General features: G+C 48.2%; 1 protein-coding gene across 2 annotated transcripts in view; it reads left to right on the top strand.

Moving 5' to 3' along the window:
- The window catches only part of TTC3 (tetratricopeptide repeat domain 3), a 2,698,168-nt gene that overhangs the window by 1,217,415 nt on the left and 1,454,467 nt on the right, over positions 1–26,286 (top strand). For both annotated transcript variants that reach the window (XM_069636090.1, XM_069636092.1), the window contains exon 24: positions 6,551–6,643. In XM_069636090.1, the coding sequence (XP_069492191.1) occupies positions 6,551–6,643 (93 nt within the window). The remainder of the gene's footprint in view (positions 1–6,550; positions 6,644–26,286) is intronic.

The following is a 26,286-nucleotide window of genomic DNA, read 5'->3' as shown; positions in this document are numbered from 1 at the left end:
GATGAACTTGGATGTCCGGGTGCTTCACTTCAGATTCCGTGGTGGTCCCCTTCTCCAGCCTTTCAAGGGTCTCTCCTCCACTCTGCTGCGTCAAATGCAGGCAACGACTCATTCAGAAAGGTAATTGTACAGGCAGGCAGCAAATCAGGCTCACAGGGCATTCTTCTCCATCCAGATACCCACAACACAGAATGTGGTTTCGGACAAGCACCCAGCCATTCAGACCTCCACACTGCATTCATACCAGTTCCGGGCAGGGCTGTCTCAGTCATTGGGCCTCATTACGACCCAGGCGTTAAGGGTTAACGCCGTCGTTAACCCTTAACGCCTATTCTGATTTTAACGGCTGCTCTTAGCAGCCGTTAAAATCCATGGCGCTAACCTGCCATGATGCTAATTACGCCACCGTAATTTACGGTGGCATAATTAGCGCCTTCCCCACTCCCATTATGCCCTATGGGGCAAAAATGGGAATGGGGAAGGGAAAATGGGAAATGGGGATTTACCGCCCCACTCACCTTGGAATGGGGCGGTAAATCCGCCATCCACCATGGTGTAAACATAGTTTACACCATGGTGGTAAAGTTGGCGCAATTAGCGCCTGGGTCGTAATGACCCCCATTGTGTCAAACACCAGATACTAGACACCCATAACATGAAATGCGTATTCGTCACACACTCCATTCACCCAGGTCCCACCCCACGGGCATACTCACAACCTAGTCATTGGGAAGGCTCCAGCCTCATCTTGCAGGACGTTTTCGACCGATGGTCATCTAGCACCGCAAGGACTGAAGCTGCTGCCTCAAAAACAGTGTTCACCTTTTATTCACGCAATCGCTACGACCCGTGGCTCCTGCCTTAAACTGAGTTTACTCAAGAAGGGCCAGTCAATGACTCATCGAAACCAGGTACATTGGGGTCGTAAAACCTTTAGAAGGAATCAAGACTATATTAAGCATATTTGGACTGGGCTTGTCAATACGCTTTATTTACAGGTTGTCCAGGTGGGGGATCCTTACACTGAACGGTCTCATGGTAATGGGTTAGACTGTTTTGCCATTGCTTGATTTGACTTGCTTTCTTAGTGTGTCTATCGTTGATTCATCTTATAATCTGATTCGTATGCCATTTGATCTGTTAGTAGTTGATGCAGTTCAAAGGAATCGATAGTTAAGAGTTGTACTACGTAGACCTGTGTATATGTGCCATTATACTATTTCCAAAAATAGTACAAAATTTGTTATTGTGATTGTGTAACTTGAACCTTATTTATATAAAGACTGTTTTATCACTAACATGGTGTGTGGAGGTTGTTAAAATGGATTTCTGAACTCTGACCTGGTGGGCAGAGGTTCAGGAGGCCAGCCTAGTTTCTTGGAACAGGGTAACCTTCTGGACAAGCCAGACCAATCAAGGTAGCTTGGTGGCGGTCAAGACTAGGTCTCAGGAGGGGTGATGGTGACTAAAAGACCTCAATGAGCACAAAGAGTAAAGGACACTTACAAATCACTCCCAGTTAGGTGTAAATATATTAAAAATACATATACATTTATTTCAAGGCCTTTGAGTTTCAAACACACAAATCAAATCACAGTAATAATTATGAAGCCAACACAATACTATCTAAATACATATATACAAGACCAAAGGTCCACAACCTACAAGGAGAAGGAAACCGGCAGTGCAAATAGTCTTTAGCCCCTTCTGCATCCAACACACTCCTAAGGAAATGCAAGCGCATGCGGTAGTTCCAATGGGGAAAACTGGGTCTCTTCAGGGGTCTGTAGCTGCTCAGGAAGGTGGGTGAGGCGATGAAGAATAGGTTCTCACTATTCAGGGAGGGTCTCCACTTGAGGGCAGCGTCGATTCCAAGGGTTGGAAATAGTTTGCTAGTTCGCACTGGCAGTGCAATGGAGAGGGGCCCTCAGGGGCCACTTGTGCGTAAAAATGGATGGAGGTGCTAGGGGCCACCGGCTAGAGTTGCGATTACTCACTGACCCCTGGCGCACTCTTCGGCAGTCGAGTCCACATCAGTTGCAGGTTCAGCAACGAACATAGAACGATGATTCCCAAAATGGGACAGTGGCAATTTCTCTGTTCCTGGTGGATGGATCAGGCCAGTTTCACTACAGCAGGGTTCAGGGGCAAGAGGGGCACAAATGCAGCGCACTTCCAAAGATAGTCACCACGCTGGGTGACACAGTAACCGCTTATGCTCCGGTTCGGGCGCACTCATCTCACTTCAGACCTGGGAAACGCCAAGTGTACGAAATTCGGTGTGAGGGTGCCATGAACACAGAGCTAGCGATAGCCCAAGTTTCGAGGGTCTCCTCGAAACGGTGGCAGAGACAGAGCAAAGGTCCTGCGTAAACTGGTCAGCCCACTGGATGGTCCAGGGACACTTCCGAGAAGGCCTACTTGCAGGTTTTGGTGAAGGTGCTGAGAACAGTTGGTCCCACTATTCCAATGGGTCGAATCGTCTTCGCAGACCTTCTAGGACGACCAGATGCAGAAGGGTCCTACGGAACGACAGTGGGCTCAGGGTGCCAAACCTTGCAGTGGGTCACCAGCGGTTCCTCAACTCAGCTTCTTAGCTTCAGGATACTTGAATCCTATCCTTCGGTCAGTGAGAACTCCATGGTATGGGTGTTTGGGGGCTTCTCTTATCCAGAATCTCCTTCGCGCCAAAACGAAGAGGACCCAAAGGGAGATCTGTTCACCTACAGGCATTCCATACTTGGACCAATCACGATCCACGGTGGTCCCAGGAATTCACAGCACACCAGACTCTCTGGCACCCAGGATGTGTATTGGGGACAGACACACCAGCCCACATCCTGGAGGCACACATACAATGCATGCAGAAGCCCGCAAAAGCTTGGCGTTTCGCGGGAAAATGCATGCCCAAACAAGGACTGACCCGGGTCGGCTCGACCTGGGAGAGGCAAAGGGGCAAGATGGCTAAAGGACGGACAAAGAACCTCGTTGCATAGCCATTTTGGAGCAAGTCCACCTATTCGTGCCAAATGCAGTAATCGCGGTTTACCTGGCAGGAAAGGGTTAAAATTACATGAAAAGATAAGCTACCATCAGCCCTGTCCGTGACACATCTGCACATCTCCTAAAAAATCCTTCAAGAGTATCTAGGGCCTTTGGAAAATGACTGAGACCGAAGTGCACTGTACTGGAAGGTACATTGTACACTTTTTACATGTTGCAGAAAATGTGCAACATTGGCAAAGGACTAAGGGAAACAAAGTCTCCCAGTACTGACTGTCATAAGGGTGTCAGTTTCCCCATAAAAAGTGAGCAAAAGCCCAGAGGAGTGCAGCAGAAGGCTGGGCTCCCCTGGCAAAGTCAGAGTATGGTGATAAACGGCAGCAAAAAATTTGGGGGGTACACAACTGGAGGGAAAATGACACATAAATGGAAATCTTTCTTACAGACGTTCCTTTGTGGTTGCTTGGGTACTACACTGTACTTAAGAACCAGCCCGCATCACCTCCTGAGAGCTTAGGCCTTGATTGCTCGTCCACGTTTTACCAAATGGAGAATCTTGGCTTGGGTGCTCTGTGCCTCGACTCTGCCATATAGAGAGCAGGATTACAGATACCCCCCTCCAGTCGCTACAATGGCCTCCTGCTTTTTCTAGTGCCAGAGGCCAGACTTCAAATGCGATCTCAGTAGTGGCTTCTATGGGGTCACTGGTCACAGTATTTCAGCAACATAAAGGACATTTTAAAGGTGTCTAAGTCCGTTAACAACGATCTCTGTTGGTGGGCCAGCAGCGAGAAAATGATGGCAGGGGAACATTTTTGCCCTCCGTGCCCCTAGGTCAGGGTGGTCACGGATGCATCCCTGAAGGGTTGATGCGCTCACTGCGAGGATTTGCAGGTGAAGTACCTTTTGGTCCATAATGGAAGCCCAGTGGCACATCAACAGGCTGGAGCTGCAAGTTATCGGGTTGGCCCCGAAAGCTTTTGCACCCTCTCTCAAAGGGAAGCATGTCCTGATCATGACAGATAATACGGTGGCCATGCACCCACCGGAGCAAGCTGGGAGGTGTGTACTACCTCCCCCTTTGCAGAGAAGTCATGCAGCTGTGGCTCTGGCTTTTGGAGAATCAGATTTCGGTCTCGGCAGTACATCTGACAGGAACAGAAAACGGATTGTCAGACACTCCGAGTAGGCAGAGCACAGTTGCACAAAAGTGGGACGTGTGCCAAGAAGTCCTAGAGGAGATCTTTGCTCAATGGGGTACCCTCGACGGTAGATCTGTCTGCAACAGAGTCCAACAGGAAGTGCATACAGTTTTGTTCGAGGGAATTCCCAGCGAGAGACGCCCTGGGGGGGGGGGGGAGGAGCATTCCTAGTGGAGTCGGACTTCGACCTCCACTATGCCTTCTCTCCCGATTCCTGTCATTCTGTGGTTTCTCAGGATGTTGAGGAAGTTCAGAGCAAACCTGTTCTTGATCGCCCTGGATTGGGCGAGATGAACGTGCTACTATGAGCATCTGGATTTAACCATCTGCCCACCTCGCCGGCTGCCTCATCGGCTGGACTTCCTTACTCTTACGTCCCGTCCCCTTTCCTCCATACTGTATGGGCGTCCCTCACGAGGGACAGGAGACGGAACCTTTTTCACCAGAAAATTCTTCTTCCCCTTTAAATTTAGATGCGCGCTGGGAGCATGCGCTCGCCTGACTCTGCCCACCGGCGCCACTCCTCGGTCCCGTTTTCCACGTCGACGGGAACAGGCCGAATTCACCAGCGCTCCTAATTGTGGCTTCCGCCATGTAATACCACGCGCTCTTCCACGGATATTCTTCTATCTTTGACTTTTTCTTTTCAATTAGGTACTTGGTCCTCCGACCCCACGCTCCTCTCAGGCGCATGTCGACTTCAGCGGGCTGCAGCAGGTGTCCAGCCTGCGAGGGGCTCTTCCCTAAATCCGACCCCCATGCCCTTTGACTCTGCTGCCTTGGCCCCGACCACAGCTGGGAAGGGTGTTCTGTATGCGATGCACTGACTCCACGGGCAATGAACAGGCTAGCTAGGTGGAGGGAGCTCTTCCAGAAGTCTCCTCCGGAGGACCTAAAGGTCTTCGTCAAACATCGCTCGAGGCCTGAACGAAAGGCCTCTATTCACCATAACACCCTGTAAAGGCGGCTCATTCCCAAGGAAGCACCCGAACAGGAGGTACCTTTTGGATTCTAGCACCAGCACACATACCAAGGCTAGTCCAGCCCACGGCTGAGGGGTCTGCGGATCCTTCCAGATCAGTGCTGAGAGACCGCATGGTTCTTTTACCGGGGTAACTCCCGAGAGGCAACACCCTAGTACCAGCATAATGTCCGAGGCGGCGTGTTCATGCAGCACTACCCTCAGCTCAGCCGAGGGCAATACGCCTTCCGGGTCACGTCCTGACGTGCGGGGTAGGCCTTTTGTTCCAACACTGAGCGTCTTGGACAGGGCTGGTTCCAGCGTGCCAGGCACCACGACTTCAGCATGTGGCACGCAGCTCGACAAAATGGCCACCGGACAGACAAGATGGCCGATCGTCAGATACCCCCTCTTGCGGAGCGGAGTCAACCAGTTGCATGGCTTACACTTTATTGATCAGCAGCACAGGGCAGGTTTCCCCTGCACCCCAGGCAGAGTGTGCCCCAGCCCCAGTTGCCCTTGGCCACTCCGTCAATATCACCTGCCACCTCTACAGCCTCCGAAGACAGGTTCTTCGAAAGGTTCCTAGGGCTGATGCAAACACCCCATTTGAAGGCCATCCTCCGGGATGCCATCAGGGATATGCTCCCCCATGTCACCCCCACCGGCACCCACAGTCATTTCTCCTATGGCTGTGGCTGCCATAGGCCGCAGCGCAGCCACCGCTGCCCCAGCCGGCTCCTCCGACTCTGGCTTCCCTGCCTCCCACATTACAGGTGGCTCCACAACAGCCTCCTCAGCAGCCACCGTCTCTGGTATCAACACCGCACCCCCACGGCACCCAGCACCCCTCCACCAGTTCCGGACCCTCCGAGCACTAACATAACCGAGTGGCCAGTAATTTCTTTATTACTCAACATAGTGACTGTTGTATTCCTAATTTATTCCCTTCCCCCCTGTAAAAAAATCCCCTTTTGACGTGATCCTGTATACCGTGGGGAAATGGGGACTGGTGGGCTGAGTCTGCATGTGCTGTGGTCCCTCCTCGCAAGTTACAGGACTTTTATTTGCTGTGCAAACGTGCTAGTACAGCAGTCACAGCAGTAAGTAGCTTTGCTTTTCTCAGATCTCATAGTAAATTGAAGTTGTGAGGAAACCTACCTAATGAGAATACCAGTGTTAGTGAAGGAATTAATTTCTTTAATTGGTTTCTCTGAACTATGTACTACATTTACATAAAAAAGAAAACCTGCCATTGCATGCAATATACGTTGTTACATTTTCAACTTTTTTTGTTTGTTTTCATGCTTAGCAACAACAGAGGAAGTTTCAAATAAGTGCTGTGCTAATCTGAGGTCAATTTTCTTTTTCTTTATTAAAACAGGATTTTCTTGAAGCAAACTGTTTTACTCCTGACTGTAACGGCATTGTTTGTCATATTGTTATATACGGTTCTTCTGGTCTGGTAAAATGGCAGGTGAGTTTCTAATATAATATGTCCTTTAACATGGGCTTTGCGTTTCATAATTTTCTGTTGCTGTGACAGGAGACATGATTTGATCATGCGTTTTCTGTTTTTTTAATGTTCATACTGTAAAGATTGTGTGCAACAATTGTAATCTTAACCACTTGATAGCTTGTTTTTTCCTTTGAAATTTTGTTTGAAAATAGAAAAACGATGTTATGAGGATATTTGTTATGTCCTTTGCTGCGGAGCGAGTGCCCCCAACAAGGGTTACACTAAATGAATCCCTAGTCTTGGGCTTTATATTTTTTTGCAGCCTTATTTGAGGTTTTGCCTCTGGTTTCCTATGTCTTATTCCGTCTGTCAACTGCCTGTTCAATCTGAAATTTCCCACGCAGTGAGACTTTTAAACATTCCAAACCAACATATCTACTCTCTCTCTCGCACACACACACCTCTGCATATTTATTTTCCGGTTGATGAGCAGCAGTCTGTGATAGTGATTAGTAATGCCCAATTTGGTTAGAAGAGAGCCCTTCAGACAATAATTTCTGGTGACCCAAGGTCACATTAACGGGATGGATGAGACTCCAAAGCGCAACCCCTTGGGTCTCATTTGGCATATAAATCGTCTTGTGCTGGGGGCCCTGTTGAGCGGCAGCCAAGATTGCCACATAATAACGGCCTTCCGTCACTTAACTACATTCCTGATGGAATCCTGATGCATATTACTGTGTACTCACCTTCTGGAGTCTCAAGTTTCTGCTGGCGTATGTGGCGAACCTGATGGCGTCAGACTGATGACTGACATGTTTATGGGTGTTTATTTAAATTAAAAGAAAACGCCTATCTAGCCATACCTCTGAGGGAAGTCCCCTACCTAGAAACTAAAACTAATGTTGCTCGTCAGAAGAAAATAGTCCTACACATACGTCCCATCACCTTTCCTCCATCCTTGTGGGTGTCCCCCAACATGGGTACAGTACCGGAACATTTGGCAGCAAGAAGTGGAGCTTCCCCTTTAAATTTTGTATAACGTGCCGCCCTCCCGTGCCTCACCTCAGTCCCTTTTTCTGCACCGGACGGTGTCGGATCTGAAAGCCAACGTAGAGATCTTTCTGCTTGCTCCCCGTTTGTTTTTTCAATTCTTATTTCTCTTCCCTTCAGTGCCTCGCCTCCCCTGGTGCATGTCTGCCACAGGGGAGGATTCATGAAATGTGCCTCATGTGACTGCTCGCACTCAGCCTTGTACCCCCCATGCACTCTGTCTTGAGTGTTTGGGGCCCGACCACTGCTGAGACTCATGTTCGGCCTGCAGTGCTCTCGGTCACAGGGCGTAGAAGAATAGTTTGTGGCGTAGGAAGAGAATTGTAAATGATCCAGTTTAATATGAAAGCGAAATAGAAAATATGGGTAACACATTTGAAGCACGTGGCTTTAAAGCAAAAGAGATACAAGCTGCAAAGGATTGGATTACAACACCCATTCATAAAAGAAGACCAAATGAGGCAACTACACCACTTGTTTGTGTCCTACTATTCCACTCAAAGCACTCGTATGATGTCAGCAATCAACAAAAATTGGCATACTCTAACGATTTATTTAAGGGTAGAACATCTGTTTAAAGACAACCCAATATTTGCTCACAAGAGGAGTGCAAATTTCCGAGATATATTGGTCAAAACCGGACCAGCCATCAAACCACCGATCACATCAAGAAAAGGAACCTTTCCCTGTATCCACTGCAGTAATTGTAGTTTCATAAACAAAGGAGACACAATCAACCACCTCTGGACAGGTGAAAAAATGAAGATAAACAGTTACACCACCTGTGACACACCGAACATAATTTACACTAGAAAATGCCCATGTGGCATTTATTATGTGGGTCAATCCAAAACGACAACGGAAACTATGGTGGAATGACCACAGTTCGTGCATCAGAACAAATAACATCAATTCAGCAGTAGCAAGACATTGGGATGATAAAAAACATAACATCAATCAGATATGTTTTCAGGAGGTTGAAGTAATTCGACAACGCACACGAGGACTTGAGCAGATGGCTAGATCAAAAGGAAATCTTTTGGATTGACCGTTTGGACTTCCTGTCTCCAGGGGGCATAAACAAGGAGATAAACTATGTGTTACTTGTAAACTGGTCACTCTTAAAAAGCGTAAGGAATTAGTTAATGTAAATGTTGTATGTTCTATTATTGTCTAACTACTAATGCCTCTCTGAGATTCACCCTAGTGAGCCTCAGATAGCATACGCTGTATTGACCAAACCACACCGGTGGGGACCACATCACAAGGTGCAAACGACGAATGTCGATTAGAAGGGCCATCGTCAGCTGACATTAGCAGAGGGTTAGTCTGCTGCCATGATCCAGGTATGGGGTCACTATATACTGAACAAAATGCTTTATATCCTGAAAAGAGTGTGCTGATTTGTGCAATTATAGTGACACACGTCATGTGTATTGAGTGGCCAGTAGATAAGAGCAGATGTTGACAATAGTGCAGGGGAAAGTGAGTGCAACAACTTAGACGGTCCATGTTAAACGGCAGATATCTTTGTAAATTAATGGGTTAACTGCAAGGCAGATCTGGTTATGTAATATAGTTTATTTATATAGCGCCTATACACAATGTGTTTCAAAGCAAGGGAGGGAACAAGGGAAAATAAAATGACATTCTTACAGGCCATGAACAGTAAGGATGTAAAATTAACTATCGTACTCGGCCTGATGACATTTCAGATAGTGCAAGAGCTAAGACATAGATAAGGAAGGGAGGGGGATAGTGGGAAGGAAATGGGAACAGACAGGCAACTACTGTACTAGAGACCTCCCAAGTCAAAGGACCAGAGGGATCTTCCGTGCAGTCCGGGGACAGACCTGAGACCTTCCAGGCTTTCGTCCGAAGGACAATCAGGCTCGTCCTCTTCTTCTATCCCAGGGCTAAGGGATTTCCGAGTGCCACCTCCAAGAGTCTGTCCGAGGATAGACCCAGCACGGCTACCGGTGCAGGTGCTGAGGGCTCCCAGTCTACCGGAGCTCGCTCCAAGGCCTTGAACCAGGGCGTTACGACTACCGGCTGTCCGGCTGAGGGCTCAGCGCCTACCAGAGGGATCTCTGAGGTCGACTCCTGCTTCGGGTGCAAGACCCAAGCTGTATCCTCTCGTGTCGAGGCCTCTTTTGGCTCAGGGCCTCTCTGCCCTCCCGCCCAGGGTGTGGCGCAAGGCTTAAAAAATGGCAGATCGGCACGTGGTGGAGCCTGCAGGCAGGTGGCAATCTTGGATCCGGCTCAGGTCTCTTTCGTCCATTGAGTGGGCTCTGTAGGATGATCGCAGCCCCCCCTCCCTCTGGAAGCAGCAGCGGATCCTACAGTGCAGGGTTTTGGTCCCCTCTGCGGTACATTTACCCATCACAGCCGTACAGCTACATACACCAAGTGCCTCCGTGCTTTGACCAGTAGTGGAGGCCCAGTGCTTCGGCGGGCAGGGCCCCTAGGGACCCTGCGGCTAGTGAGGAGCACTTATTTGAGTGCCGCCTCCTCCTCCTCCTCCTCATTCTCTTCAAATGAAGGGGCTCTTGAAGGAGGGAATCCCCCAGGTGGCGCCGCCTGGCTCCTACCTCTTGGTACTACTCCTGTCCTCCTGCGCTCCTGATCCCTCCGCTAGTTCAGGCCCCACCGGTCGTACTGACCCTGCCACCACCTCCTGTACCACGAACGCCTCCTCCTCAACAGCCGTTGGACTTGTCTGCAGCTCTAGACCTGGGGGGGAACCCCTCCGACACCTATGTCCCAGGACTCGGATTCCCTTCAGCCTGTGAAAAAGGGTTAGGGGGACGATGATGGTTATGATGCGCAAGACGATGAGCCCTCGGCATCCGTTAAGACCTTCAGGGCTTGGTGGAGTTCATGGGGGTTCCTCTTCCTGAGGAAGCCCCCCAGGATTCAGGGGTGGTCTTAGGCAAACGCACCACATTCCAGGATGGCATCCTCCTCCATCAGGGGGCGCGAAAGCTCTGGGAGAAGCCCAGGGCCAACGGGCAGATTAACAAGAAGTTGGACGGCAGGTTTAGGCTCATGGACGGACAGCCAGTCCTCCTTGCCTCCCACCCACAGCCCCATTCCTCTGTGGTGGCAGCGCCCTCGTATTCTAAGCAATCGTCTGTCGTCTTCCTCCACGGGCGCCACCTCCAGTTGCCTCTCCAAGGTGGAGAAAGTCCTTGAGTCCTTAGGAAAGCACTGTTACTCCATCTCAGGACTGCATCTCTGACAAGCCAACATGGACGCTCTCTTGGCTGCGGCTAACCAGAAGCTGTGGCGGGAGCTCAGGGAATTTCTGCCCGACCTCCCTTCAGACAAGCAAGCCTCCTTCAAGGCCGGTGGCAGACAAGGGAGGATAGCTCAGTGGCAACGTGCTCGCCTTGGAAGCAAGAAGACACTGAGCAACACAGGTTCGAACCCCAGGTCCGCGCTTAGAATCCTCTGGGTATTAAGCCCGTTATATATAACCCATTACTTTACATTTACATTATATTGCGCAGGACCTGGTGGAGTCTTCGGTCTCCCACAGTGACACAGCCAGCAGAGGGCTGTTCCTTGGGGTCGAGATGAGGAGGAAGGCATGGATGCAAGCCACAAAGTTTTCATCTGAAGTGCAGGACTGGATCCTGGATCTGCCCTTTTGAGGACATGGACCTTTTTAATTCGTCCACCAAGGACAAACAAACAATTCCTTGGCCGTTCAGACTAAAGCAGGACAGAAATCCTTCCCTCAATCTCAGGGTAGGACTGAGTTCAAACCCTGCGCCTTCTCTCACTTCAAGGGGTTCTGAGACAGCGGTACTTGGAGGACTGGCTGGTCGCCCATCGACAACATGAGGAAGCAGCAGAGGCCGTTGCGTAGGTTTTTCCGCTCCCCCTCTGCCCTTGCCACTGACGCCAAGAAACAGTGACTTCAAAGTCCAGGAACGCAGCTCGCTTGTGGGGTGCTATTTGGCTCTGTTCTAGGACACCTGGAAGCAGCTCTTCAGCAACCTGTGGATCCTCTCTGTAGTCTCCATTGGCTTCGGTCTTCTCTTCCTATGCCTCTTCCATCCTCTCCTTCTCTTCCTCACATCGGGTCCCTGGCTCTTTTACTGGAGGTCCTTTCACTCTTGGAGAGATGCAGGCGATCGAACCGGTTCCTCTTGTAGACATGGGCTTCAGTTACTAATCCAGGATTTTTACGGTACCAAAGAACAACCAGGCTGGCCTGAGGGTAGACCTAGACCTGTTATTTCTAAATCTGGTTTTACTGCTGCAGCGCTTCAAGATGATTACTCCTGCGCACATAGCCGAGTCTCTGTGTGCAGGGGACTGGATGTGTTCCCTGGACCTCAAGGATACGTAGCTGCATGTACCCATATATCAACCGCATCGGATGTTTCTGCGGTTCACGATCATGTGAAACCTTTTTCAAGGTGCTGCCCTTCATCCTGAACTCTGCCGCTCGTGTCTTCACAAAGTTGGTGAACGCAGTAGCCGGTCCCCTCATTTATATCCTTACTTGGATGACTGGCTTGGTTGCCCGAAGGGGTGGTGCACTCCTGCCAGAGACTGGCGGATATCCTTCATCAGCTGGGGTTTTCCCTCAACCAGAGGAAATTAGTTATGCCCGTCTCAGGAACTGGTCTTCCTAGGGGTGCGTTCGGACGCTACCGTTCAGTGGGAGTCCCCCTCGCCCGAGAGGCGTAGGTCTCTCCATAAGGTGGTGGGAAACCTTCTGGCCAACTCGACCACATCGACATTGTGGGTCTAGCACATTCTGGGCCTAATGGCCTCCTGCGTGCTCACTGTTCAACACGCTTGCCTCAAGATGAGATGCCTCCAGCTGCACCTGGCGGCAAATTGGGATCAGGAGACGGGGTCTCAGTCAGACAGGTTCCCGATACCACTGCTCCTGCTTCCCGATCTTTGCCGGTGGCTGATGGATGTCATTATTTCAGTGGGAGCCCCCTTCACCATCCGGAGCCTACCGTGTTGGTGACGACTGTGCTTAGAATGGTTTTCTGACCCCTGCTCTTGTGATCAGATGTTCAGGAGTCCACCCTAGTTTAGTGAAACAAGGAAAGCTTCTGCAAAGTTAGCCAGGACAATTGAAGGTATCTTGGAGAGCAGCCAGGGATATGTCTCAGGAGTGTAGTGGTGGTGATCTGAGGTCTTGGATGAGCACACACAGTAGGACAAAAGAATTACTCTTAGACAGTATATCAAAAAAGATTCAATTTATTAGGCCTTTAACAAACACATGCGAATAAAGAAAACACAGTGATATCACTACTTAAACACACACTATGTAAAATATATGTGAAGTCGCTTTTTGGTCAATTGGGTAGAGTGTGTATTTCCGCCAACACCTGTGCAGAGGGAAAACACACAAACTCAAATACAATGGCCAACTCCAGAAATGGATATCTCTAAATTAAGAAGTCCAGCCCTACCAAGATTGAAACCTTGTGTTCAATGTTATGTTCGTACATAAAAATGCTTGTCGATCCGTAAAGCTCACATGGCACAAACTTCAATGGGGAGGAAAAGTTAGAAGAGGACACTGGAGGGTGAGGAATTGAGTTCCAAGAGTCAGAGGCTGGTCTGATAAGGTGAACAGAGCTGTCCCCAACTTTCAGACGACTATAGGAAGCAAGTGCCTCCCAAGTCAAGACAAGGACCACAAGGGATCTTTGTGCGTAAAAATGGTATGGATGAACTAGGGGCCACCGGTAAGTGGTATGATTACTCACCGCACTTAGCTCACAAAGGGTTCAAGCTTGTTTTAAGGTGGTCGCCTAGACTACGAAATCCTCTCCTTGGTTACGCTTCCAAGTGCACATGAGCTGCTTGTGTGATGCTGGTCCGATTTACATCAGGAGCTGGATCTCTCGTCGGGAATGCAGGACAAAGAAAGCACCGATGCAGCTGGTCTCAGGACACTTGAAGAAAGGCAGGTCAGTCACCAGCAGCAACCGCCACTGCAGCACAGTGACACAGGGGCACCCAAGTCTCACAGACTGACCCACGCTTCTCTCTCGCGGCCAAAGCAGTAGGAACCATGAGATTTGGCAAGAAGGTGCCTTGTAGTACGAAATGGGGTTCTCCCAAAGCTCGAGCCGAAACTCGATGTAGCAACGCTCCAGCATGGGTTCCAAGGGACATGCTGGTCAGTACACTGGAGGGCCCATGGACACTTCTGAGAAGGCTTGTTTGCAGGGCACCAAGGAGACGTTCAGAGTGATTGGTCCCACCACTCTAAAGGGTTGAAGCTCCTTTGCAGGGTGAGCGCAAAGCAGTGCTCTACCGGGACGCCAGCAGGCTCAGGGTGCCAAACTTTCTCTGCACGTTTCCGGACCATCCTTGTATCTGCTTCGCTTCTCAGGATACTTCATTCTGACCTCAGGGTGATCTGCGGGTCTGCACTCAGAGCCCCTCCTCATATCCTGAAGTCCAGTGAGTGCTCGCTCCCCCAGCTGGCCAACGAGATCTGCCCCAATCATGCATGCTAGAAGCGGTCCAATCGGGGACCAATGCAGCTCTGATGCTCTCCTGCACACCAGACATCCTGGCATCAGTAGTGTGGATTGGGACCAGACAGTCCCAGCCCACTTCCTGGGTACCCAACCACGTGACATGCATTAGCCTCTCGAACAGCGCTGGCTTTCGCTGGTCACAAAGATGAAGGGGAAGGCCAAAGAACAAAATGGCGAAAGGAGGAGACCATAGACCTCGTTGCACGGCCATGACGGACACTAGTCCTGGTCATGAACCAAACGTGATGAGCGCGGTATGGCTCGGTAAAAGTTGATAAGAATACACAAAAAGTTCTGCTTCCACCTGTCTACTCCTAGCCACATTGTCCAGTTACCAAAAAATCCTTAAGGATGTCTAGGGCCCGAAAACGCAAGGACCCCAGTGTGCGATATAGTAATGTACGTTGCACACTGTAATACATTTGCCAAAAGTAGCAACAAAGTGATTAGACTAAAGGAAACAATGTTTCCCAGTACTGACTGTCAGAAGGACAAGTCCGTTTCCTCAGAACAATGGGCCAATGCCCAGTGATGGACCACTGAAGGCTCTGTTTGACTGGCATAAAGTCAGGCCAGAAGGCTGAAACAAAAGCAAAATGTTAGGCGGATCCACAAATATAGAGGTAAAACAGCATTCAGTGAAATTTTACCTTACAGGCGGACTCCTGTCTTTCGGGCTAGGGGGTCTACCCTTGAGGGGCTACGCAATTCATGGCGCATGGTCCAGCACGGAAGCCCTCATGCATATCAGTCTGCTCGAGCTCAGGGCAGTGGGGCTGGCCCTCAAGGCGTTTTTACCCCTCATCAGGGACAGGTCTCATCTGGTCATGACAGACAATTCTACTATGTTTTACCTAAACGAGCAGGGTGGCACCCGTTTCCCCCCTCCCACCTCTCCTCCTGCAGGGAGGCGGTACTGATCTGGGAATGTGTCCCGAGGGAGGGGATTTGGATTTCGGCAGTCCACCTCACCGGGGACAGCAATGCAGAAGCTGACCTGTTGTCGCTTGGGGTTCAACACCTACGAGAGGAAGTTGCACAGCGACTCCTTGTTGCTCCTGTTTCAGGGTTGGGGGTGTGCGGATCTGGATTCGTTCTCATCCCCCCAGAATGCCAAGTGCCCCCCGTTTGCTTCATGGGCAGGTCGGGGGTCTCTGGGAGACGCCTTCCAGATCTGTTAGCATGGCTGCAGGTGTTTTGCGTTCCCGTCCACCCCTCTACTCCAACGGACTCTGCAAGTTCTGGGCCTCTGTGAGTTGCTGCCTCATCCTTTGTTGCCCCCCCTCTGGCCTTCGACACCCTGTTTTCAGGATCTGCTGCCGTTGTGCTCCCAGGGACCCGACCATATTCCGATCCCCAGCAGGGGCTTCCTGACGCAGCAGGGCGGGGCAGTGGAACACCCAGAGCCGGCCACACTGGCCCTGGCAGACTGGTTCCTGAATAGCTGAGGCTTCAGCATGATCAATTTTCAGATGACAATTGGGACATCATTCAGAAGGCCCTCGACCAGTTTAAGATTAGTGTGGACTTGGTTCTGCCATTGGGGTTGCAACCCTGTCACCTGTCCACTGGATGATGTACTCACTTTTTCAGCGCACCTGGCTCGCTCTAGAGTTCAGGTGGATACTTGCCACACGTATTTGGCGGCTATCAGGGCTTGCAAGAATTCCCCTGAGCATAGGTTTTCGGCAGCCAACCCGATGATTAAGGCCCACCTTAAAGGGTTGCCTAGGCTTTTTTATTAATTAAATAACCACATCCGGTCTGTGACTTCAATGTGGTTTTTGCGGCTTTGCAACGCAAGCCTTTCGAGACGATGTTTCTGTGAACTTCCGTTTGGTGATGCTAAAGAATGTCTTATTGGTGCCTCTCACCTCTGTACGCAGGGTTAGTGAGCTGCATGTTTTGTTTTCGTGCAAGCCCTTCACCTCGTTTCTCAACAAAAAGACCGTCTTGCACACTCACCCAAACGACTTGCCCAAGGTGGTCTCTCCATTTCATTTGAATCAAGAGATCTGCCTGCGGGTGTTCTTCCCATACCCGCAGTCGGAGGCAGACAGGGCGCAGCATTCCTTGGTTTTATCGCTCTCGGAAGAAATTCTTCAGGACGGGTCCCTGGGAGTACAACGGCAGCAGATCCAAAAAACAGGGTGTCGAAGGCCAGAGGGGGGGGGCATTGTTTGTGACTTTTGGGGGATCCTCCCCAGAGTCTCAGGCCTCCAAGACTTCCATTGCCCTTTGGATGGTTCAGGCCATTTCGGAGGCGTACATGGCCATGGGCAAACCTATTACTGAGGGGATTCATGCTCATGCCGGTCCGTTTCAGAGACACACTTCTTGGGATGTCCTCAGCAAGGCAGCTATTTGGGCCACTCAGTCGGCCTTCTTTATGCACTATTCACTGTATATCTAAAACAGTTGATCAGGGTGAATCCGGACAGACAAAAATGTGTCTGCCAGGTCAATTTTCAAACAAGATTGCCGTGTATTTGTTTAACAATGTAATGAAGATAACATACATGACGTACCATACCATCAGCGTGTAGTGAGCCTAACACATTCCACATAAACGAAAAATTCGAACATATAATACATTTTACAAGCATCTGGTGATTTATAACAAACAAAACCTTGTATTGTCAAGGATTTCTAGCAACACAATATAAAATACAATGTCTTTTTGCCTCTTTGGCATGCAAAAACAGAAAAAGTCGACACAGAAGTGTTTCGGCCTATTCTATTATATCAATTTTGAATGTAATGTACTTCATCAGGACGGGAATTGGGGGAAGAGATTCCTCACTGCCAGTGGTATCTATCTACAAAAAGTTAAAAATAGATGACATGAGTGTTCTGTGTTTGAGACACTTCAAGAAGCTCAATAAGTAGCTAGAAAACTGATCCCACTTGGATAGAAACTGGCTTACCGTGCTGCATACGTGAGGCACAGAAAGATTACGATGCCACCAGGGTGAGCGCCATGCGTGTGTTGTTCCGGGGCAGACAGAATGAGTGTTCCCCAGTAAAATAAATGTGCACAAGCTGACCGCTACTGGAGTTTGTCACGTGTTTAGTTCCGACATGAATTCATAAACTCGATATTCATTGATTTCAGTGCCAATGCTTGTTTGAAATAATGATTACCTCATGTGAGCAAGCAGTGAATATTCGAGTGTTGAAGGGGTGTCTTACCTTGTAAAACACTGGTAAATAATCCTCAAGGTGTAATTAGCCCCGGGATGTAGTCACCATTCCTGTATAACGGGGAAGGAGAAAATACAAAATCACTGTGTAGCTTGAGCGCATTCACATTTGTATATAATCTGAGCCCTGAGCTGTCTTGCCTCTGATACTGTCCTTCGGCTCCTCAAAAATGTGATTTGTTAATGAAAGAACTGGTGCCGGAACGTTGCTTATCCTTGCACCTCCACTTGCTGTTAATCGGCTCGTCTGTGAAATAAGTATGCAATACGTGTGGGCACTGTCTCAGAAAACGAACTGGCCTGTACGTATCACTGATAAATCTCAATTCTTACCGGCTCGATAGTCGTGTCCTTCCCTTGACTCAGTCATGCAACAGCACTCCGCTGAGTGTGTCGGACGGTACTTATTATTGCGTATTGTTGTCACAGCATCTATTGCCATGGCAACCCTGCGTGCAGCTATATAAATCTTGTCAGAAACCGGGGCGGCCATGTTGAACAAGTGTCCGTTCTACTGTGGCAGAATGGCGTGCATCTAAAATACTGCATAACCTGAGATTTGTTTGCGCTGGATGATTTGGCATATGTAATATGCTTTTTCATGGTTGCACAATTACACAATTTCCCTCTTGGTCCTTGACAGTGTTCTTGTCTCGCTTGTAAATATTCAAACCCTCCACGTGTGCTCAGGTTTCTTGGACTTCTCAAAGTTCTCCGGACCCTTGCTTTGGCAGGGCTTAGTTACCACGTCTGCCTGTTCGATTTTTGGCTTCTCCAGCCTTGCAAGTCCATCAGTTTCACTGGGCACTCCAAAGTCCTATGGCCCTTTGATAAGCTTGTTTTATCTCTGTTCGGGTTTTCTGGGCTCGCGTAACTCTTGTGGCTGTCCGCCTCTCTCAATGGCGTTACCTCTTCAAGAGCTTTTGCTTCCCTTATGTTAGTCTCTGAGGACTCTCAAAGGTCCTCTGGCTCTTTTGTTGGCTTGTTTTCAATCTGCTTGGGTCTATCAGGCTCCCATGACCACTGGGGCATCGCCAGCCTTGATGACCTCTCAACCTCATTCTCTACTTGGGAGCGTTCACTTCCCTTCTGTTGCTCGTCTTTGCGGCAAATGCACTTCTTGTGCAGAGCTCGGGGATCCTGGATCCCCTCTGCAGTCTGGTCTCGGCGTCGGTTCGCAGGCCCACAACGGCTTCCTTGTGTGCACACCACCAGATGAGATGGTTGATTTCCTGTCTCTCTCTTGCCCAACCATGGCTTGTTGGTCGCTTATGTGATGAATCCAGTCGAGTCCTCACAAAGACCCTACCTAAAGTCTCCTACATCTTGGCCATAGAAAGGCAGCCACTTCCTGATTCTTAGCCGGGGGGGATCACCTGGGAGAAGGGCCCAAATGAACAGGATGACTCAGTTGGGAGAGATGCAGTATTTGTCTTCCTCAGAGGAAGAGATTTCAGTGATGTTTCCTTTCCCAAAGCTATCCATCTTGGGGTTGTGAAAACTGTCATATTCAATCATTTATCAGGATTAAGACTTCCCTTTACAAAGTTGCCCACATTTATAGTGGTAAAAACTCTTGTAGTCAGCAGGAGAATGCTAATGTGAAGTTCAGAACATTAACATCTTAAGTTCTGATAAAGATAACTCTCCTTTGAATCTGAACCAATCATTGAGTCCTTTTAAACCTCCTTTTGAAGATGTAATTAATGATAGAAATAGGTAAATCTGAAGATAATCAGAATAAAATAGGCAATTGGAACATTCGGTACTTCAAGTCCCACAATGCCCAAAGAACTGGCTCGAGGAAGAGGGATGCAGAGGAACTAGACTGCAAGTTGCAGTCTAGTAGTACTAATGACCCACACCTTAGAGGTACTGTTAAGTATAAAGGGCCCTCTCAGGTGCAGGCTATAAGGAGGAGGTGGAGCGATTGCTGTAACTCCACGTTGCAGTGGAAGCAGAAGTAGAAGGAAAGCAGACAGCCTGGAGCCACCGCGATTTGCAAAGTGCATGCCGACACTGTTGTTTTCAGAGCGGATGCCAGTTCCAAGAGGGTTTCTACCATTGAAGACCGTGCATGCAGAGGTTGTGCAGCAGGAAGCGTTGTTGTGGAAAGCTTTCACCCTGATGACCATGAAATCAGAGATTGCCTGGCGGGAAGTGATATATTGAAAAACTTTCCCCATTGTAAGTTGGGCTCCTTTGGTAGACGAGCACCGGAGTATTCTCTCCTGACCGGTGTGGGCTGCGGGAACTGAAGCAAAGCACTGGTTAGTGCAGAAAGAATCAGAGGAAGCAAAAATCACTGTGGCAGTGGAGCGAGCAGACACGTATTCAGCAACCAGTGAGTGCACTACGTTTGTGTAACCCTGAAACTCTCCGTAATCACCCACTGACCATTAATGATAACTTTGAATGCCAAGCTGATGTAAAGAAGTTACAGTGGCAGAATAAGGGTAAATTTGAATACCAAACTGATACAAAGAAATTAAAGTGTCAGAATAACAACTTTGGAAACAGACAAGAAGGTTCGAATTGTACTTATAACAGTCGTAATTGCCAAAGGAGGGCAATATTAAAAGAAGTTAACAACAATCCACATTGCCAAAGCCAAGAGAGGGCAATACTAAAGCAAATTGACAGGAACCACCATTGCCGAAGTAAAGAGGGCAATTCAGAAGCAAAGCGAGAAAGAGGCAATAGTTGGAAAAGGCCCAGACAAGCATTGTCAACGCCAAAGGGATCTGAGTGTGATAGCCATTATCAGCATTGGTTGTTGTAAGAGTGTGAAAACAAGAGTGGCAGGTGAGCAGCCCTCCTGGTAGAAAGTATTCGGGAGGAGGGGAACATAACCTGCATTGCATGTGGCAATCACAAGCGTGGAACAAACGGCACCAATGTGTCTCATGTCTTCCCAAAAGAAGTGGTCAATACTGATGATGTTGAAAGTCAAACGACTTTGCTAGGTTGTTTGAAATAAAACTTTACCACAGAAGTAATTGTAGTAGTATTAGGAGCTTTTCGTCCTGGAAGGCGAGTATACCATGGTAGGAACTTTGTAGTGGAAGACATGGCAATTTAGTGGACCAGGAAGAAGTTATTGAAGTACTGTGTTTTGGTTAAAGGCTGGGACAAAGTGGCAAGACCACAAGTATTTTATGAACTGTTGTGGAATCATTCTGACAAAATATTTTTGTTGATACAGATGAATTGTGGAAGTGTTTTTTTTTTCGCAAAAAGAAATTGAACTCTGTGCTACAGAGATAGGCTTGTTGTCTAGTTGGACTGTTGGTAAAAGTCCGATTGATAGACTTTTGGAGCAAGAAGAACTTTATCATAACTTTGTTGCCAGACGGAACATTCCTATTTTGAACTGTTGATTGAAAATCCTGCTTTGAATCTGGGGAAGGGGATATCACCCAGGTTACGAGGAGAAACATTTATTTGGTTTATGTTGGGCATAATTGTTATTTGTCTTATATTGGAACTGCCAGATATTCCCGTTGTTTGTATAAGTGTGAGGGTGTTAGTGTTTACTTTAGTTTATTTTGATAGGTCGGGAAGTCCTCTTCAGGGTAGGGATAAAATGGCATCTTCTGAAAAACCTTTACCATGTTGTCTGCCTCACAATTTTGACCCCTCACATATGCTGTCAGGGGTGGGATCAGAATGAGTTGATACGAACTGGGGATGCCACATGTGTATGATAGATACTAGTCCCACAGTTGTTACATCTGTTCAGTCCCATAACATTGGTAAATGAGCAGAGATCTAGACGGGTCACATTTTCTACCAGTGGGCTGGAACCAGTAGAAGGAAATCATGCGGCCATTACTTATTTACCTTCTAGGATGGGGGTCACTTGTCAACCACTAACCAACCAAGCCCACTAGGAAACAAGTGGAGGGTAACATATATAACTTTTTCTTTCCCTAGCTTTACCAAATACCCAGTAGGGACAAAATAATCATCTTTCTAGAGCTTAAAGTAGACGTTCCATTCGCTCAGTTGTCAATCTTATGCCCCTCTATGGAAATAGACGAAGGAGAAGGTTAAAGGTCTTGGCTCTTGTTCAATGGAGAAGAAATAAAGATTGCCCTTATGAATTTGTCATACAAGCCAATACATATTAAGAAGGGCAAGCTGGTAGGGTTCTTGGTGCATGAAACCCCATGTGAATCTCTGCCCCAGTTTGACATTAGGCAGGGAGATGGAAGCAGCCCAGGAAAGCAACTCGATAGAAAGTGGGACCAAAGATTTTGTGTGCATGACTCGAAGCTAGAGGCAGAGAAAAACTCGGACTCTGATTATGACAAGACCGAGTGTTAGGCAGAATTCTTTGCAGTGCCCTTAGGGACCACTACACACAATTAAGACTACAAGTGGTAATACAAGTTCACCTTTGGTACAAGCCTGTACTACTATGTTAAAGTGGTAGCAGTAGCGGAGCAGCCAGGCTTATCTCAAGAGTATATGAGCAGTAGCAGAGATTACACAAAGGACCACAATTACTGTGACTCAAGCAAACACTGACTCAAGGTTTTAAGTAAAAAAAAATATAAGTACATTTATTTTTAAACCATCGGTAAAACACAGCACTTCTAGAAATTCTAAACCACTCGAGAAATAAACTACAACCAACCAATTCTCTTGGCACAGAATAGCTGAAGGTAAGTACCTTGTGATTAGGCAGACCGGTGTTGTGAAACAAAAGTGTTACTGTGAATACATTTGCGATCAATTTTTGACAGTTCGGTCGTATTAAAGAAACACGTATTCGCACCTAGAAATGTTACTGGGGCAAAAGCACACTTAGCACCTGGGCTATCCAGAGAGTTGGGGGGCAAAAATCATATACAATACTTTTGTCAAGGCAGACAGAATCAGAGAACACTCGCTGACAGAAATACAAAAGTCAATAGGCCGGAGCCAGTGTCAAGTGGAACCGGGTTCCTGTTGTCGAGGATCACACAGTCAGACAGTTCAAGATTCAACGTAGCCAGGAGTACTTGGATGTTGTCGATAGAGGAAGCAAAAGTTATAAGAAGGAGGGAAGACCAGGGCAATCCTTGGAGGCGAAGAAAAGGGATTCACCCTAATTCCTCAAGCAGAACGCAGTACCTTATTCAAGGGAAGAGCTGGTGCCACGGCAGTTGTTCCTAGTAGTTTCCTGCAGACCCACGGTTCCTGGTACTTTGACACGAAGGAGGACGTCTGAAGGGGTCTGCACCACACAGGGATGATCCGGCAGCAGCAACAATGAATTAAAGGTGTGCTCCTTAAAAACAGGAGAGGCTCTTCAGATGGCTATCCGGACCACTACAGCAGTGTGCAGCGATTTTGACCAAGAGGAGGATCCTCTGGCTGTGGAAAATGAGCTGGTTATCCCCACCAAGCTCAAAGGAAGAAGAATCTGGACTGGATCTTCTCTAGTCGTTGAAGGGTTAGATGGCTCAGGACGGGAGCAGGGCTTCACCGGGACGGGGTAGTTGCAGCAGTCATTGTCTTCTCTGCTTCTCTTCGGTTCTTTGTAGTTCCAGTGGCGACTCTGACTTCTAGCCCAAGAGACCTGCCTTTTATGCGCAAAAAACCCCATTCCCACAGCCTGGCTGTCAATCACGCAGTAGGGGGATTGTCCGGCTCGGACAAACACCTCAGCCAATCATGGCAAAATGCGACTTGGGTTTCATAGGATACCCTGTGCAGGGGTGACAACAGCCCTCCCTCACATTCAGTCCACCTAGACAACTAGGCGCCAAGAGGGGGGCTTCTCTGCAGAAGCCCGCCAAAAGACGGTGAACAAAGAAGGCAAACCTGGTTTGCCGCGCAAAGTAAAACACAAGAAGAACTTTAACAAAAAGAAATGGTGAATAAACCCGACCGGAGCAAAAAGAAAGACATTTTGGTCAAGCGGGTTTATGTTCGAGGCTAATATAATAGCCTAAAACAATGCCACGTTTATATAGTATAATCGTGGTAGAAAAGTTAGGGTAGATACCACTGCCACCAGCCAAGTCTAAATGTTAAAAGAGCGAAACAATGCTCTAGGAGGTACATATAAAAAGGGCTAATGATTAACCCTTTCCAGTACTCCATGTAAGATGGGGGTGTACTGGATCTGTGGTTGTTAGGGAGAATTCTCTTATGGCTAATTTCCCAAACCTAGTGAGTCCCCCAGCAGCTTTGCTGGATTTTTGGGGTTTGTTTTTTTCTCCTGCTAAGAGTGAGACTCTTTTCCTCCCACTCTTAGGCATGATTTGAGGTATGTCTTTGACTTTTTGTGTGCCTATGGGCTATGGGGTTTTTCACTCCATAGAGTATCATCTGTTTTTGTGCATGTGTTACTCAGCACCCTCAGTGCAGTAACACAGGGGTGTCATAGTGACTCCCAAACATAGACTCCATACCCTGGGACTGACTACTGTCTCCCAGGGCATGTAAAGTCACCATTGACTTTACTAGTCCAAAATTGTGAACAGAACCAGTACAAACCATCATATTGTGGAAGTACTGGAAGGGGTTAATTCGATTGCCCCTGGGTCCGTTTCCAAGGGGGAACTGTCCAGTCACCCCTTGTCGAGTTTCTGGCTGGTGGCAGTGGTTACCACGCAAAATATTCCACCAGAATATTTCCAATGGGATTTTCCCATTCATTTTAAACGCACCACTTTTTGGTGCAATGTTAAAGATACCGCCGGTTTATTTATTTAATATTAAATCACCGGTTGGGTGTTTTTGCCAGAACCCTTTTCTAAAATGGCATTCGTGTCCGTCTCTGTAACTCCAACCAAGGTCGGGCCCTTTTTTTCCCCTTTTTGGCAGGCTTCTCCACAGAAGCCCTCCAACTGGTGCCACTCTGTCTGGGTTCCACAGGATATGTGTGGGGGAATTGAAACCCTGGACTGTGTTGCCTTAGCAGCCCAAGTCGCACTCTGTTCTGATTGGGCCAGTGGTGAGCCGCCCGGCTCACCACTTAGCATGTTTGAGTGACAGCTAGGCTGTTGAATGGGGGTTTTTCTGCATAAAAGCAGGGCTTTTGGGACTGGAACTTCAGAAGTCACCACAGGACCTAAGACATCTAAAGAGGGGAGAAGCTGAGCCATCTGCTACGACGACACCACCGGTGGAGCCCTGCTGCAACGACCTCACCACTTTCCCGACGACAAGAGAAGATCTTCTGCTGAAAGAGTCTACTTCCTCTGAGCTGGTGGGATCAACCAGTTCGCCATTTCGCCTTCCAGGACGTCTCTTGGTCGAATCGCCCATGCCAAGCACCCCGGCGGCCGGATAGCCAAGCTGCACCACTGTGACCGCGAATACCAGGAACACACCTTTTCACCGACGAACTCCGCGGCTGGTTTCTTCCCTGGGCAGTGCAACGACTCCAAGTTTCCTCCTCGACGAGATCCTCTTTTCCACGAACTGCACCCGCTGCCAGGAACAACTGCCACCGCTGGAGCTTCCTCACTCTATAAGGTACTGTGTTCTACCAGGCCTCCCTTTCTTCGGTTTGCCCAATGTGACCCTTAAATCCTTGGCTTTCCAACTGGGTTGGTCCCCAGACCTTCTAACTTTGTCTTTCGAACCACCCCAACCTCTTTTGAATATTTCTACAAAGACTTGAATGCATTGCTAAACCGTGTGATCTTGGGCACATTTCGCCTTGCTCCATTCAAAGTGGGCCTGGCCTATGAACTTTGGCTCTACAGTATACCCTGCCTTCAGTAACTTGATTTTGTCTCTTAAAAGTGTTGGGAACTGTTTTATTTTTATGACCTACCTTCATCTCTCCCTTTAACCTAATTATTGGAGTGCCATCTAAGTTACACGCTCACCTCTGTTTTGACAAAAAGTGGTGTTTTAACTTAGACTTGTCTAATAATTGCTAAGGGAGGTGTAAATACTTCTCTGATTGTGTTGGAACTTGCTTTTGATTAATAGTGCTAGTGTATTTCCTAAAGTGTGTGTTAAATAAATAATTATATACTTTTCATACAAAGCTCCTCTGGTCAGTGTTTGCTTGTTCTACTGTGTTTTTGGCCCTATTGTGTATCCTATGTATACTGCCTAACTCTTCTTGAGAGAAGTCTGACTGCTCAGCCACAGCTGCCAGGTAAATCTGGGTGGTACAGACTGCTACCAATTGGGTTTACTGCTTACTCCTGTAGTCTTAATCTTCTTGCAGTGGTTCTCAAGGGAACTGCACAGGATTCTGCCTAACAGTGGTTAAATGACAGTTGTCGGCCCCAGAGAAATGGAGTCAGAGGGAAGTCTCAAAGACAGCCCTGTGTTACTGCACTGAAGGTGCTGTGTAACACACAACAAAGGAGGCTCCTTGAGTGGTGTGCTCCAGAGCTCAAGATCACACAAATAGTAGAAACACACATGGCAAAATACATGTAAGAGTGGGGAAAAGGTGTACACTCTTACCAAGTGGAAAAAATAAACTCCAGAAATCCTTCAAAGCTGCTGGGGGACTCACTAGGGGAGGGAAATTAACCCTAGAAGGAGAATTCTCCCTAACACCAAGTCAAGACCACCCAAAGAAGAGAGAAAAACTCCTCATACCCCAATACTACAGGAGATACCTCCTCCCGGGAAATAAGGAAATTGTAACACTCAGCTAGTAGAGGCCATTTTAGTCTGGATACCTGACAAAGGAGGTAACCGCTTTCCTGATTGTCTACTACCTAGAAAAGCTTCTAGTTCCCCATAGACAGAATACTGTGAAGTCTCTCATCCCCAGGATATTCTAGACCCTGCTCTGGATAATACTCCCCCTGACAAAGAGGAGCCCCTCAAAGTAGGAGAAGATGTAGAGACTCTTTTGAGAGAATAGGAAAGTGAAGGTGAACTAGATCCCTCATGGCAT

Source organism: Ambystoma mexicanum, chromosome 7p (assembly GCF_040938575.1).
Source record: "Ambystoma mexicanum isolate Mex_15411 chromosome 7p, UKY_AmexF1_1, whole genome shotgun sequence".
Taxonomy (NCBI): domain Eukaryota; kingdom Metazoa; phylum Chordata; class Amphibia; order Caudata; family Ambystomatidae; genus Ambystoma; species Ambystoma mexicanum.
This window is presented reverse-complemented; position numbering and strand designations above follow the sequence as displayed.